The 16,239-nt window shown below is 41.8% G+C and overlaps 1 protein-coding gene across 1 annotated transcript; it reads right to left on the bottom strand.

Moving 5' to 3' along the window:
* Window positions 1–1,141: 1,141 nt before the first annotated feature.
* On the bottom strand, window positions 1,142–15,600 carry nfe2l1b (nfe2 like bZIP transcription factor 1b). Its single transcript, XM_048614606.1, has 4 exons — window positions 15,383–15,600; window positions 10,786–10,875; window positions 9,486–9,662; window positions 1,142–7,485 (listed from the first exon to the last, which is right to left on the bottom strand). The coding sequence occupies exons 1-4, from the start codon at window positions 15,437–15,439 to the stop codon at window positions 6,142–6,144; spliced, it is 1,668 nt and encodes a 555-aa protein (XP_048470563.1). The 5' UTR covers window positions 15,440–15,600; the 3' UTR covers window positions 1,142–6,141.
* Between the last annotated feature and the right edge of the window lie 639 nt (window positions 15,601–16,239).

The raw sequence follows: 16,239 nt of genomic DNA on the forward strand, positions 1-16,239 counted from the left end.
AGATCAGAAGATGATCCTCACCTGAAATGTCCAAGATGGTTTGCAACTGAATACTGATGCAGAAGCAAAGGGAATGTGTGTTCAATAGCAGGATGTTTCCATACTCATGTTTGACCTGATGTGGGAGACTTTATGGGAGCATAAGTCATTGTTCAGGCTTCCTAGGGGAACACCTACATGACTTAGGTCATCTTACATTGATGCTTCTGGACTGAATTCTGTCAACATATAGCCTAAGTTTTGAAGGACTCCCAAGTGTGTGTTTCATCTCCCAACCCACCCACCCATCAGCACACATGGGATTGCTGAAAAGTGGCTTAGACTCCAACTGGGTTACACCTACCATTCATTTAAAAGGCCTCCACCATTTGGCCTGACTCGGAAATAACCAGGATAGATTTTTGCAAAGTACACTTGGCAATGTTGAAAAGCAGATGATGTCAAGACAGAGCTTTTTCAATTGAGAACTATTGGACAAAACAAAGACTATCGTCTTATGAGGAACCCTATCATTAATAGGTAAAATAGAAGAATAAGCAGGACTTTATTGTGTAGTCAAAATAAATGGGCAGGACTGTGCTGCCACCTCTGGTAGGATGGTGAGAAAAGCATCTGCACTTTATTATCCAGTTTCAAAGAAACGATCACTTAATTCCAAAGAGAGCAGGTGCAAAACTTTATCACCAATCCAGAAACACAGACTACCAAAACCTTGAGGTAGAGATGAACATCTTTCTTTTTGTCTCCATTCACCTTGAAGAAAGTAGATTTCACGGGGGGCAGTACAATTAAGATGCAAGCAGTTTGGGACTATGAGAAATTTTGTCGTGTAGAGAATAGTTAATCATTGGAATTTTCTATCCCAAAGCAGTTTTAAACTCAGATGTTCAGTATATTTATGATATAGATTGATAAGATTTCAGTGCTAATGATGTCAGGCAATATGGGATAGTGTGAGGAAAATGGTATCTAAAGGTAAAGGATCAGCCATGATTTAGAACAGCAGAGGAAGTACAAAAGGCTGATTGGCCAACTCTGTTCCAAATGTTCCTAACATCAACACCACACCTGGTAGAATTACTTACACATTTGTCCATCAAGGGTTTAAATAAATAAAAAAATAGTTAGCCTGGGAAACATGTGAAAATAGAATTAATTTATTGAATTTCCCTCCCCAAACAATCCTGGTTTGCTGCAAGTTTTCATGTAAAGAAAAATATACAACAGATTTGAGAGATTCCCTGCCAAGCCAAGAGAAAAAGACATTTGTTATAGGCAACATTAGATATCTGCACAAATCTGACAGGAAACAAACAATTAAATAGAAGAGAGACTCCATCATCTATAACTTAACATAAATAAGTACAAAAAACAAAAAAAAAGATAACTGGTTATTCTGCAGAGGCTGGTGATAAGTTTATACACAACTGAAGGAAACAATCTCACACATAGCTGGGAGTACAAGGCTCCTCAGTAATCTGTTCTGAGCAAACGTTGAGTAGGTGCTATTAGAAACCACCTCAGAACTAACCAGATGTGCAGAGTCAGCTTTAGCCATGATTTCAGTTTCTAGAAACACTGCCCCTGTTCTTTGGCAATCGACACCTGGGAACGATGGCAGACCAATGTCCCTGGGCACTGAAATTTGGAACGGTATGATCAGAGAATATACTAATTTTAACAGACAGGCTTGACACACCTCATGCCAGTTTATGACCTCTCAGCGCAATTTAGAGCATTCAAAACCTCGATTATTTCATTTTTAAGCAAATGGGAACATGTAAAGGATTAGAAATCTGCTTTAGCTCCAAAGTAAATGCTGGCAGTGTTTTAGAATGCAGACCAACAGGCAGAATGCAGCAACATGGTTGTCATCTTGTCTGCATCTCTTCAGGTACTGAATCTGTGTTTGAAATTTTGAGCTTCATTCAGCCTTTGTTTGCAAGAATTGAGAACTTGCCTATCCACTGACTGTATTGTTCTGCTAAAAAAAAAATTAGCACAGTCAACTTAATATGGACGTTGCTGTCCCAAATTAAACACCTGCCTTATGGAAAACCAGACACCAAACAGTCAAAAACCTAGAGGAAGTTGTCTACAATACTTAGCAACTCATACAGAAAAACAGAAATTGTTGAAGAAACTCAGCAGGTCTGGCAGCATCTGTGGAGAGAGAGAAACACAATTAACATTTCAAGTCCAGCAACCCTTCTTCAGAGGAAGAATCTGAAGAAGGGCTGCTGAACTTGAAATGTTAATTGTGATTCTCTATCTCCTTAGATGCTGCCAGACCTGCTGAGTTTCTCCAGCAATTTGTTTTTCTTTCAGATCTTCAAAGTTCCTTCTTCTATTTTAGCAATTCCAATGTTAAGTTGGTTAAAGTCATGATGTCTTTAAGGGGAAGCTAAAAATATTGAGGGAGAAATGAATTGAAGGATATGATGAAAGGTGAAATTAGAAGAACTTGGATTGAGCATAAACCCTGGCATGGATCAGTTTCTGAGCAGTACATTCTATGCAACTCCATAAAATGCAGCAGGGATTTTAACCTGTGCACTATGCTCAATCTTGCAGCAGCCTGACAACACCAAAGACTGTGCAACACATCAGGCACGAACAGGATATGGGGAAAATTGACCTTCAGTTTGGTATTGCATTGCCAATTCTTAATGGACATGTTCCAGTTCAATTACAGCTGTCCATCTCCTCTGCCAAAGGGTCAGAACTTGTTTCCCAGTGTGAGCTCTCTTGTTAAATATGTCTCTAACTCACGGGTTTTGAGAGACAAACTGCATTCAGGGAAGAAAAATGCAGTGCATGTAAAATTTAACATAGCAGCAGTAGAGGGAGCCAGAGTCTGACTAAAAAAGGTCCCAGCTGCAAACTTCAGGTAAAGCTGCAACAGTTATGTTGTAAAACACCCACTGCAGTATTAGACGCAGCTCAGGACTATCAGATACCAACACATCCTGGCTCTGACTAATTACATCCCGACCACAGGGGCCGAAGGACTGAGCACTTTGTGCAACGCATCTTACTCAAGAATCAAGAGATCACTTGAAATTAGCTGTAATTAAAATGCAAAGTCACACCTGGTATGTTCCCTGTAAAGATAAATGTTGGTTATGAACTTCAAATCTATTTATCTTTTATTCAGGCACAAATTAAGGGGAGGTTATGTTAGAAATTAATTACTGAACATGGAGTAAACTAACAAGTTAATGGAAAACTGCAGCATCACCTGACCCAGGATCTTGTCAGCATTTCTTGAGATCCACTGGATTTATCCACTGGATAAATGTTGGAATCAGGTGGAGGATGCCACTTCTATTAATGTCTGCCTATTGTTCACAAGTCTCCTTTCTTACTGCTTACCCTGCTAAAGTGAAGGACGAGTTGAATCTTGACATTCAGAGTGTTTTGGATGTTTACTGCATCACAACTGATCATGCCATGCAGGAAATGTAGGGCCAGTGAGATTATATAAATGGTTCAGTCAATACCAGAGGTTGGGCGCATCATCTGCCAACATACAGGGAGTTGTAGCCAACCTGTCTGAAGATTATAGGTTTCTGTATTTGGAGTATGATTAACATGAGCTGCAGCCAAAAGCTGGTTCTTAAAAATCTCCACACTAGCCACCAGTCAGAAAGGTCAGAATGCAGTGCTTACTCACCATCTTCACAGAAATAGTCACCTTTCGAGGTGCAAGGTGACAGGATTCAGGTCAAACATGCAACCAAAATATCCCCAACACACACACACGCACACATCCTGCAGACTCTCAGTATCCTTTTGTTGTGAATGAACCATTTTACTCATCTCCAATTCCAATCGATAAACCATGGAAATGATCCGAGAACACTTCTCATTTTCTGCGTTCTCTAAATCACCATGATGTTACACAACCCTGAGCTAGTTAGTTTGATAACAGTTTGTGATCAAAAGTGTAAAATGTTTTCCACTCTGCAAAGCAATAATAACTCCAACCTGAACTATCTTCCTTGACTAACAATTTCAGATTGAACTGCGCTCAGATTTCCTAGGCCTTTGATAAGTCTGAAAGCTCTTTGAACACCTTTCCCCCTTTATACAGAGTGCGTCTTGCATTAGGGATAGTATTCCATTTATTTTACCCTCCATTAAAACAGCAGAGGTTTTCAACACAGAATGGTGTTAGCATTCATTCCAATTAAACTGCAAGTGCCAGGATATAAAATCGAGGACGACAAATATCCTGACCAAGCATGTTCGTAAAATCTGCACTAACCATCTGATTTCTGCTTCAGAGCTAATCTAGTATAGAAAGTCCCCCATCCCCACTCTAAACCCAACATACTACATTTCAAAAACATGTACTGACTAAATCATCAAAAATGGTGTGCTTCAGTCTTGCAGATCCCCATGTAGTGACCTCCTGAGCACAGCAGGACTACGAGTCTATCAGCCTTGGCTGATAGACCAGGCACAAAAAATAAAAGAAAGCAGGCGAAGGAGGGAAAGGCTGGGATTTAGAGGCACACATGAAGCAGCAACCCGTCAATAGATTATATATTGCACCAAGAATCCATAAAGGAAGAGCTGCACTCAATGCTTTTGGTGCACAAAAAAATGGGGATCTGGAGACACCAAATAGCCCATTAAATCACAGCACTGAGTGGAGGAAAGGGAACAGTAGAGGGTCCCTCAAAGATCTCCAGATTTCACTAACTATATAGGGAAAACAAAGGATAGCCCCAATGCTCTTCAGCATAATTTTATTCGGTCTTTGAGAAAGCTCTAAGAACCATCTCTTTTTCCATGCCCCTTCCCCCATCTCCAGCTAACACTCTGCCTCCCTCCTTCCATACAGGCAGCAGAAAATATCTGATGTTGGGAAGGAGTTGGAGGAGGGCAGTGAGAACAAATTCATCTCACTTAGTGTATCACATTGAAAATCTGGGTGGCCACATGGTTTCCTGTTCACGATACTCCTGTAATATTCTTTGTTCTGTTTAATAACCTGCACCATAGCTGCATCACACATTAGCAAGTAACCAACTGCCTTAGGTCTCAAATCCTAATTGTCAATTGCCCCATCTAATCAGGGTGAACTTAGGAATTGTGGAGGGGTGGGCTGTAGCTGACGGATCAAATGCAGCAACAACTGCCTGGGCCCCACCTCAATTCAAATTTCATAATAGCCTCTTCCGGAAAGGAATTACGGGCATTTCCATCCAGCTGCCCCAGACTGTATGGAGTGCAAGGCAATCAGGGTTAGGGTGTAGTGTGTTTGATATAAATAAGACTAAATTTGCAAGGCTCGAGTTCTGCACTTAATAAACATAGCCATTGCATGAGGGCTTGAAGTGGATTGTCTCTTCAAATCGTGCCAGAAATTTACCACTTGGCAAAAATGTCTGCAGAGCAAGGTCATGCTAGGAATGGCAGGCCAGAGACTCGGCAAGTAGCAGTGTCTCAGACAGGAAATGGTCTTTATGAAACTGCACCTTGTCTATACAACCCCTAATCAGTAACCTTTACCCCCTTGATTTCAAAACACATGCTTTGAAGTTGTCTTAAAGCTGTTAAGTGAAAAATGCCTGTGAACAAACACCCTTGGTTCACCCATCACATCCTTAGTTTGTTTTTAAAAAAAGGGAAATATTCAAGTAACAACTGAACTCAGTTTCTTGCTTGTGTTTGTAAACTGTGTGTGAAGCAGAGAGGCTTTTAAACAAAAAAAAACCTTATTGATTTTGCCAAGCAGTTTGTTACCCACAGCCAGGGTGTCTCAATCAGAGAGACAACAGCTAAATCAAACTCTTCCACCCCTCCCTCCAACCAGACACGCAAGTGCATACACCTGCCCATCCCAATAGGGTCACAACAGGAATGGAAAGACACTTGTTGATTCTTAAGCTGTGGTCAAAATCAAACTACCAACTCAATCCATACAGCCCTGTCACTGACCCTCCTGGGTTACTGTTCCATCCTAACTGACCTGCAGGTGTCAGATTTGCAAGATATTTTCAAATATGAGAAGGTGCGAATTGTCAGTTGTCTATTTGTAAAAGCAGCAGCTTTCTGGAGGCGCTGCCTCTCGCTGAGTTCCTTCCTCTAGTTCAGTTGAAAGCCAGACACCAGGGCTGGCTGCAGATTTCATTTCTTCTTATTGTTCTTCTTCTTATCTGATTTTCCTTGCTGAGCGATCAGAGCCCGAGGCATGATGAGCACACTGCCATCATTGGTGTATTGCAGGGAGTACTGGCTTGGGCAGTAAGGCCTTCCCTCCTCGTCCCGCAAGCGGCCAAAGACCTGCTGGTAAAGCTCCTGCAGCTTCTGCTTCATCTGCCGTAAGGACTTGACAAATTCCACCTTCTCCTTCAGCAGCCTGGCCTTCTGCTTCTTCAGGTGATCCACATCGTGGTCCAGATTCAGGATGGTGTCGAGCTTCCTCTTACGGCAGTTCTGAGCCGCCAGTTTGTTTTTCCCACGGCGCCTGATGTCACGGATTAGAGTCAGCTGGGCATCAGTGAGTTGATACTTGGATAGAAGCTCATTAAACTCGTCAACGGGCAAATTGATGATTTTGTCATTGGAGAACGGGATCTTCAGTGCCCTGGCCCGACGCTCGTCACGGCCCATGTGTATATCCACGCGATTGGAATGAGTTTCTTTTATTGGCGCTTTCTTTCCAGGGCCAGGGTGATACTGTTGACTGGAGACAGATGGTCCAGCTGGCAGGTTATAAGTGTGGTTGTGGTTGACTTGATCTAAGTAAGGCAGCGAGTGGAAACAGTTCGGATTCTGGTAACTCATTCGGCAGAACTTGCTGTATTCTGGTTGATAACCTCCCACCGCACCCTCTCTTTCAAGTTCTTCAGAGTCCGCAGTTTCTGAATCAGTGCTGTATCCAACTGCCCCTTCCTGGTAAAACGAAGAGGAGGAGGAGGAGGAAGAAGAGGAAGAGCAGGAGGTTGAGGATTCAGAGCTGCTCGGAGATACAGGGCTGTGACTTGAATCAAGGGAGAGGCCAGAATCAGAGTCCAGCTCCTCCTCAATCTGTGAGGCCTCCATCGGATCAAATCCTTCTTCCATGGCCAGGTCCATAAAGCTGATCTCATCAAGCATCGCCTCATCTAGCAGGCCAGACAGAGGGTCCGGGAAGCTGGAGCCAGAAGTCTCATTGCTAGTCCCGTTAATCCGAGGAGGAAAGAACATCCCTGTGAAATTGGTGGAACCAAAGGCGGCATCAAAGTTGGTGGAGTTGGTGGCTGCCAGTTGTTGGAGACTGGGACCACCATCCACAGAAGGGTTCTCCAAGTTTGAATTGAAGAAGGGAGGGAAGTCCTGGCCACAAGGAGGCAAGGTGGCATTGTGCAGACTCACATCTTGATTGATGGCTGTGACAGGAGTTTGGTTATAATTTGTGGGCACATCAGCACTGCCGCTCCCAGAGTCATTACTATATGCAGATGTTGTACTGTCAGTCACCTCCATGTCCTGCAAAGGAGGATCAAAAGTTGATTTTAAAAGTTGGCTACACATTTATAGTACTCATGATGAGCACAAACTCAGGAACCAGTCATCATGCCTCTATCAGCTGTACTCAGTTTCTGGTGACCAACTGTAAAATAGTTGATGTAATCAGGAGTACGAGTGAAGAACGAACCCAGACATTTGATCTTTTAATTTGCTTCCTTTAGTTCTGGTCGAAGCATTCAACTTTAGTCCAGAAACGCCCCTGGAGAAGTCTCATCAAAACATTCTGCAGTAAATCCAACAATGCAAATTTAACTATCCCCTCTACCCCAGAAGACACTAACTCAGAGTCATACAGTCAGAGATATACACCACAGAAACACACCCTTCAGTCCAACTCGTCCATGCCGACCAGATATGCTATATAAATCTAGTCCCATTTGCCAGCATCTGACCCATATCCCTCTAAACCTTTCCTATTCATATACCCCTCCAGATGCCTTTTAAATCCTGTAATTGTACCAGCCTCCACCACTTCCTCTGGCAACTCATTCCATACACGCACCACCGTCTGAATGAAAAAATTACCCCTTCGGTCTCTCTTAAATCTTCCCCTCTCACCTTAAACCTATCCCCTCTAGTTTTGGACTGTCCCACCCTGGAAAAAAGACCTTGCCTATTTATCCTATCCGTACCCCTCAATTTTATAAACATTTATAAGGTTACCCCTCAGCTTCCGTGGCTTTGGGAAGACAATCCCAGCCTAGTCAGCCTCTCTCTATAGCTCAAACCCTCCAAAGCTGGCAACATTCTCAAATCTTTTCTGAACCCTTTCTAGTTTCACAACATCCTTGTATAGCAGGGAGACCAGAACTGCATGCAACACTCCAAAGGTGACCGAACCAAAGTCTTGTACAGCCACAACATGACCTCCCAACTCCTATACTAAATGCACTGACCAATAAAGGCAACCATACCAAATGTTGTCTTCACTATTCTATCTACCTGCGCCTCTACTTTCAAGGAACTATGAACCTGCACTCCAAGGTGTCTTTGTTCAGCAACACTTCTCAGGACCTTAGTAATAAGTCCTGGCCTGGTTTGCCTTTCCAAAAATGCAGCACCTAACATTTACCTAAATTAAACTCCATCTGCCACTCCTAGGCCCATTGGTCCATCTGATCAAGATCCCATTGTACTGAGGTAATCTTCTTCGCTGTCCACTAAACCTCCAATTTTAGTGTCATCTGCAAACTTACTAACCATACCTCCTATGTTCACATCCATATCATTTATATAAATGACAAAAAGCAGTGGACCCAAATCTGATCCTTGTGGCACACCACTGGTCACAGGCCTCCAGTCTGAAAAGCAACCCTCCCCCACCACCCTCTGTCTTCTACCTCTGAGCCAGTTCTATATCCAAATAGTTAGTTCTCCCTGAATTCCATGTGATCTAACCTTGCTAACCAGTCTACCATGAGGAATCTTGTCAAACACCTTATTTCCATATAGATCATATCCACCACTCTGCCCTCATCAATCCTCTTCATTACTCCTTCAAAAATAAACTGCATTTGGATGGTTCCATGAGCATTTGTGTGTCCCCCAATACCTGGCCCAAATCCTCTAAGTACAAGCCAATATCATGAGTGTTGACGGGTTGCGAGACCATCAGTTTTCAGCTCAAACTGGCCTCATGCAACACACATGCACGAATGAGTAGACATCACTCAAGCAAAAATTCCCTATTCCAAGGGGCATCAAGATCAATATTCACTCTTCATTTGCATTAGCCAACTTAGGATAGACAATCTTGGTTGTACCTCACTTGGTTACACATTTTATTCACAAAGCCACAGGCAGTTCATAGTGTACACAGTCTTGCACAAACAGGCAGAATGTGGTGAGGGTATGAATTGTACGGAGCTTTCTGCACCAGACACCAACTTGAAGCACCTGTACCTGCACACACTGGTGCAGAGCAAACAAACCAGGCACACAGTTCCGAACATGCTCACCTGTAGCTCCATGAGGGACAGGAGATCCTGCCACTGTTGTTCTAAATCTAAAGGAGTCTCTGGCCTCAAGAGAGGTGGAAGAAGGGTCATCTGCGAGCCTGCAGTCAGGCTGTCGCTGGTGCTGGGCACAGCATTGTCTATGGCCTCATTCAGCACTGAGGACACGGCTTCTGGAAACTGATAACAGAAGACATGAAATTCAGTCATGTGCTGTGCCCCATCACTGTAGCTCAGGGTGTTCCTACGTAGAAGGCTTACAGAGTGTAAAACAGCTGCCTGAATGGCAGATGCTGGATTGGAAACCATTAGTCACTTTGCTCAAGGATTTACTGCATTCACCACAGTAAAAAAGCATCTGCTCTGCATCTCCCAGGCTCAGGTTTATGATCATAGCCAGCTTAGCATCATGTTACATCACGGAATCCACCTCTGGCTATGTAACTAGAGTCTAATGCAAGGATTAAAGCTATGCTTTGCTGAATACAATTTACATGGTGTTCACTGCCTCAGTGAGAGCTTAGCCGAAAGACGCAGTGTCACAGCACTCATCTAGATGCAGCACATCAGTGGACCCAACTAAAAACAGGATCCCAGGGGGTTTTGGCTCCATTATCTGGAAATTGGGTGTTCATCACTGGCAAACCCCCAGTGCCCGTTCTCATTTTGCTCCAACTAGCCAGCGCTCCCAACCCCAGCAATTGACAGCTAACACTTCTCTCACTATCATGGTCACACAGTAGTGTTCTGGATTAAACGTTCTCAGTATTTGCCATGGCAGTTACTAGTGATGCCACCTATCTCCTAATGCCAATTAACATCAAGGTTTCTTCAGATTTGCCTCACTAATCAACTGGATGATGCCTCTTGGCACTGTGTCCAACCGCCAATCCCTGGTCTTAATCACTGAGACAGCGTAATGCTTATAGTTCCCAATCCTAGACTCCCCCACCCCCCCACCCCTCACCACCCACCGCGCCCGCGCCCCCCCACCCCCCCCCCCAACCAAAAGAAGCTCTTCCTGTTCATCTGTCCTATCATAACCCTAAAATCACTCCCTTAATCTTCTGAACTCAGGAATACAACCCAATTTGCAGATCCCAGCTCCATCCAAAGACCAGATACAATTTTCACGAGGAGTTCCACTCCTGGACAGGGCAGCTTTATTGTTGCCATCAAGTATCTACTTCATGAAAAATAAGACCAGAATCACCACCTGCCCTGGGGGAGCATTTGAGGCACACTGGTATATGGTTCTAGGTTAAACCCAAACAAATGACATCACTGTAATTCGCTCACTCACCTCCGAATCCTCCCCAAATGAGAATGTTTCATCCAGAAGCCTCAAGCATTCCTCAAAGGAAGGTGCAGTCTGCTCTGTCAACTCTGGCACCTGAGAAATAAAAACGCTGAATCTGATTAGCTTCAGTCAACACAGGGGTTAATACTGCCTCTCAATGTCACAGCAAGCACATAAGGCAGTTTTGAGATGTCAAGTTAAACAGATGATCAAAATATAGGCAAATGAATGGAGCAATGTTGGCAGCATTAGTACCGATTGGCTTTCTTACTAAAGGAAGTTTCCTTAAAGTTAAATAAAACTATTTGGCAAAAAAGTGAGCCTACTGATCTGGGCTGGATATTGGATGGGAAACAGAAAGACAGAGACAAAGAGAGAAAGAAAGAAAAAAAAAGTTGGGATAATGACTGGGAGGATTACTGTGCTGGAGCCTCAATTTTACACCATATTTAAAACTTTGGATGAAGATTTTCCTAAATTGAATGACAACATTAAAATAGTGTAGGCTAGACAGGAATAGAAAATTGCAAAGCATGCTTGCAATTTAACTGAGCAAAACTATGTAAGAGGCAACGTTTAATGCTGACAAAATTTAAAGCATTGAATTCTTTGAAGTGGTTAGAACCAGGGAAAGGGAAGACTGTAGTTCAGCATATAGTGAGAAGCTGAAAGGTCCATTACGGTGCTGAAAATGTTATGCAAATGAGAGATCATCCACTAAGGATGAAAGAAAAAAAAAAATTGGAGAATTGTATAAATGATGAGAAGCTAGCCACTGTCCAACAGTTTTCTTAAAATCTTGCATTCATTCATTCACGGTGCATTTTATGAAGAACTTCTTTGCATTATTTCCAAATATTAGATCCAGCAAACTCAGAGTCTCACTCCAAACAAAAAGATTTCCTCAATCTTATTTTCTAGGACATGAATGCCCTCTCTCTTTTCCATGCTGTGTGCAAATGGCTACTTTGTCTAAGTTGCAAAGTTAGTTAGTGACAAAGGCTCACTGGACTCAACATTAACACTTTTTCTCTCTACAGATGCTGCCAGACCTGCTGATTTTTTCCAGCATTTTGTTTTTGTTAAAGAGTTATATAACAATGTTACATCTATGTTAGGCAAGTAAGCAACCTAAGCATCTAGCAACCAATGATAAAGGCCAGAACACACCAATGGGCACTAGCAACAAACCAAGTCAGTCTCATTTTGTGCATTTATGCAACTTTTGAAAATCATTATTGCTATTCATTTTGTCATCAAGTATTTTTTAAAAATGAGATCATGTTGCAACAAAATGTGCCCATATTCAGCTACATTCCTATTATTTCAGAGGACAGTCCAGCTCATTCAAATCCGTGTCCTAATGCAACAAATACTGAAAAAAAAAAAGGTGTTGTAACCTTTGGTAATCAAATATCAGTTAAAGTTAACTGATTGATCATCAACCACACTTTACAAGAGGAGAATTCTAAAGTTGTACTGCTTTATGAAGTCAATGTACTTCCGAATTTCATTCAAAGGTCTGGATATAACCTTCAGGCTACATTCCCTTGACTTGTACTCCCAATCAGCAGAAATACTCTCTCTCCTTCCTGCTCCTAACATATTAAAACCTTTATCCATTCACCTTAATTTTCTAAACTCCAGCAAATTCAACCACAGCTTGTCATCGTTCTTTGTAATGTAATCTTTGGAGCCCAGGTATCATTCTGGTAAACCAGCACTGCATTCCTTTCAAGGCCAATACCATTTTAGAAGGTATTCCTTAAAAGAGGATTGGTTTGCTACAAGAGTAGGGATTAACTGGATGGTTTTTGGGTTGGCAAAGTAGTTGGAACAAGTAGTGGAATCCCACAGCGATCAGAGATGGGAGCCTCAATGATTTACAATCTATATCAACAACTTGGATACAGAGACTGAATGTGTACAGTGACTATATCTGCCAATGACACCAAGATAGGCAAGAAAGGAAGTTGTCAAGAGGAAATAAATTGTGTAAGTATGCAAAACATTGACAGATGGGAGTAAAGTGTGTTAAAAATGTGTATTCTCCACTTTGGCAGAACGAATAAAAGCAGACTTGTACTCTCTCTAGTGAGTGCTGCGTTCCAAGTTCTGATGTAAACATTTCCCTTTCCTATTCTGGATTATACAACGCGAATCAACAAAGGATCTGCAATTTTTATCAATGTCATTCAGTGCTGCACAGGATAATACCTTATTCATTAGGGCAGGCAAATAACTGCGCAGTTGTGCAATGTTATAGAATTAATGATTTTAAAAGTCTGCAGCATGGATACAGAGGTAACATATACTCAAATGGCTGGATGAATGAGGTAGGAGCTCTGGTATCAACAGCCACAAAGTCTATCCTCAAGCAGCTTAAAACACCAATGCTGCTCACACAAATTAGACATGAGCTTTCCCAAGTTAAACTGGGTAGGAACAACCTGACCATTCAGCCCTTTACTCTGTAAGATTGAGATGTAGGAGCAGAAGTAGGCCATTCTGCCATTCAATGAGATCATGACTGATTTGATAATCCTCAAATTCAGTGTCTTGACTTTTCCCCATAACCCTCAACTCCTTTATAAAATCTCTCTACAACAGCCTTGAAAATACTTAATAACCCAGCTCTACAGTTGTCCGTGGGAAAGAATTACACGGGTTCTGTCATCCTCACCACTTGACTTTCTACCTGTTTTTGTGTCAACCACAAGCTTGGCGATAATACATTTACTTCTTCTTCCAAATCATTTATACATTGTAAATAATTGTGGATCTAGAACCGATCCCTGCGGCAGAACACTTGTTTCAGGTTGTGATCCTGCAAGTGTCCCCTTACCCCAACTCGCTGTTTTCCATTCGTTAGCCAATCCTTTATCCATGCTAATGCACTATCCCCAAAAAACCACGTGCTCTTATCTTAAGTCGCCTGATGTGCAGTACCTTATCAAATGCTTTTTCGGAAATCCAAAATTTTATTACATCCCCTCATTCCCCTTTATCTATCCTGCTTGACACCACCTCAAACAATTCTAATAAATTTGTCAGGCATGATTTCCTCTTCAAGAAGCCATGCTGGCTCTGCTTGATTAGATTATCGATATTTAAATGTTTTGTTACATCCTTTATAACAATCTAACATTTTCCCAACATCAGATGTTAAGCTAACTGGCCTATAGTTGCTCATCCTTTTTGTTCCCTTCCCTTTTTGAATAAAGGTGTTAACATCAGTAGTTCTCCAATTCTTTGGCACATTTGAGAATCTAAGGATTCTCAAAAGTTTACTAACAATACATCCACCATCTTACCATCTCCTGATTCCCCATTTCCCCAGCCTCCTTCTTCAAGGGGACTATATTCACTTTAGCCTCAATTGTTTTTCACCTATTTCAAAGAAGCTTTTATTATCAGTTTTTGCATTATTTGCTACTTTCCCCTCCATTAATTTGCTTGCTCTATTTTCTTGGACATCTTTTGTTGGATTTTAAAATCACTCATTCCTTTGGCTTACTACGAACTTCTGCCACATTTGATATTGCTTCTTTAAAGTTGATGTTGACCTTAACTCCCTGAGTTAATTATGGTAGTTTGTTCTCTTGCTAGAACCCTTCTTCTAAGTCAAGCTATTTTCTTAAACGTCTGCCATTGTTCATTAACCACCTTTTCTGATGAACTCCTTTCAGTCTAACATGCAGTAAGGTAGTGTAGTAGTCCATGATCTTTCTAATTTCAGTCTGTGAAGGACAAACACAGATGGAATTTCAGTTAGCACTTTGCCACAGGCCTCTTAGGAGCTCCTTTTTACTTTGGCTTGACAGAGAGAAGCCAAATGCAATGAAATCATAGTTCAAACAGTCCTGGACATGTTCTGATTATTCCATTTTAATGTCTCCCAGCCTTTGGGAAAGCTGGAATGCAGATTAAAAGGAAGCTTTCAAAATTCACATTTTACTCAGATCGCAAAGATTTTGAGATTAGGTGGTTGTTAAATGTGTTAGCAGATCCTTACTTCTGGCCTGTCATGCTGCCTGGGTTACGCAGTCTGGACTGTGAAGTGCAATAGTAGAGTTTGCAACTCAATGCAAAATCAGAAAAAAGGCAACTGTTGGTGGTAGATGCAGGACTTGAGTTACACATATAGACTGGAGAAGCCGGGATCATTCTCCTTAAGGTCACATTTGATATAGGTGTACAAAATGATCAGGCTTTGTAAAGAGTTTCAGTTAGCACAAAGGTCAGGAAATAAGATGCAGATTTAAGATAATTGGTAACAGAACCTCAAGGGAAATTAGGAGAAACCTTATTTTAAAAAGGTAAAACAAGTTATAACAATCCAGAGTGTGTTGTATGTAAAGCAAAAGCAAATCCAACTGTAACTTCCAAAAAGGAATTAGATAAATTCTTGATCAGGGAAAACATTTCATGTCTATGGAGGAAAAAAGTGTAGGGACCAATTGAATAACTCTTTCAAAGTGCTGGCATAGGCACGGTAGACTGAATGTCCACCTGTGTTGCATGATTCTATGAATATCCAGAATTAAGTAGCAGGCTATCGGGGAGGGTAAACTATCAATCCTGAACTACAAACCAGTACCTGATTGGGAACATTTTCTCCTGTCTCCCCATCCACTTGAACAGTCCCATGCAGCATTCCACTCCTCTCATTTCTGTCTTTCTCTTCATTCTTCTTGCTCTGCTCTTCTTCTTCTTGCTCATTTTCCTTCTGTCTGTAATTGTAGTCGAAAACCTCTCTCCCAGCGCCCAGATCTATGTCCTGTCTCCACAGGATATCAATCAGATCAATGTCCTAGAACCAGAGAATTCCAACAATGCGATCTGTAGCCAATATTTATTTCAGCAACAAAATAAGATGCATTCATAGTAAGTTGTAAAATAACCAGTCTCACGAGAGCAAGGTAGAAATGTTTCAATTCTCACTAGCAGGCACCAAACTTGATAGTGAATCTAGGAATAAGAGGATGTCATTCAGGCCATCAATCCCATTCCATCATTCAGGTTGATCATGGCTGATCTGTATATCAGTTACCTTTATCCCCAATGGCTCGGAGACCCTTAGCATTCTTGATCTAACAAAAATCCATCAACCCCAGTTTTGAAATTTTCTACTTAACCCCAGCCTCAACAGCTTTTCTGAAGTATTTGAAATCTCTATTATCTTTTGTGTGAAGTACTTCCTGACATCACTCCCAAATGACATAGCTCAAATCTAAAGGACATGGCACTCGTTCTGAACTCATCTCAAGAGAAAAGTAGTTTCTCTATCTACTCCATCCACTCCCTGAATACTCAGTGAGATCACCTCACATTTTCCATTTTCAACAGGAAACAAGGCAAAGTTACACAATTTCTCTTTATAACATACAGGAGCAATTACCCACTGGAATAATTAGATTCTCCATTTACCCTCACCCAGGAATGCGTATGCCATTA

Source organism: Rhincodon typus, chromosome 30 (assembly GCF_021869965.1).
Source record: "Rhincodon typus isolate 14 chromosome 30, sRhiTyp1.1, whole genome shotgun sequence".
Lineage (NCBI taxonomy): Eukaryota > Metazoa > Chordata > Chondrichthyes > Orectolobiformes > Rhincodontidae > Rhincodon > Rhincodon typus.

What these genes read in the sequence shown, in the direction of transcription:
- nfe2l1b (XM_048614606.1), bottom strand. Translation starts at nt 15,439, where the DNA reads ATGCTGCATGGGACTGTTCAAGTGGATGGGGAGACAGGAGAAAATGTT. An exon ending in GAGAAAATGTTCCCAATCAG is followed by an intron (nt 10,876 to 15,382) that starts GTACTGGTTTGT and finishes TTTATTTCTCAG; the next exon opens with GTGCCAGAGTTGACAGAGCA. An exon ending in CATTTGGGGAGGATTCGGAG is followed by an intron (nt 9,663 to 10,785) that starts GTGAGTGAGCGA and finishes TTCTGTTATCAG; the next exon opens with TTTCCAGAAGCCGTGTCCTC.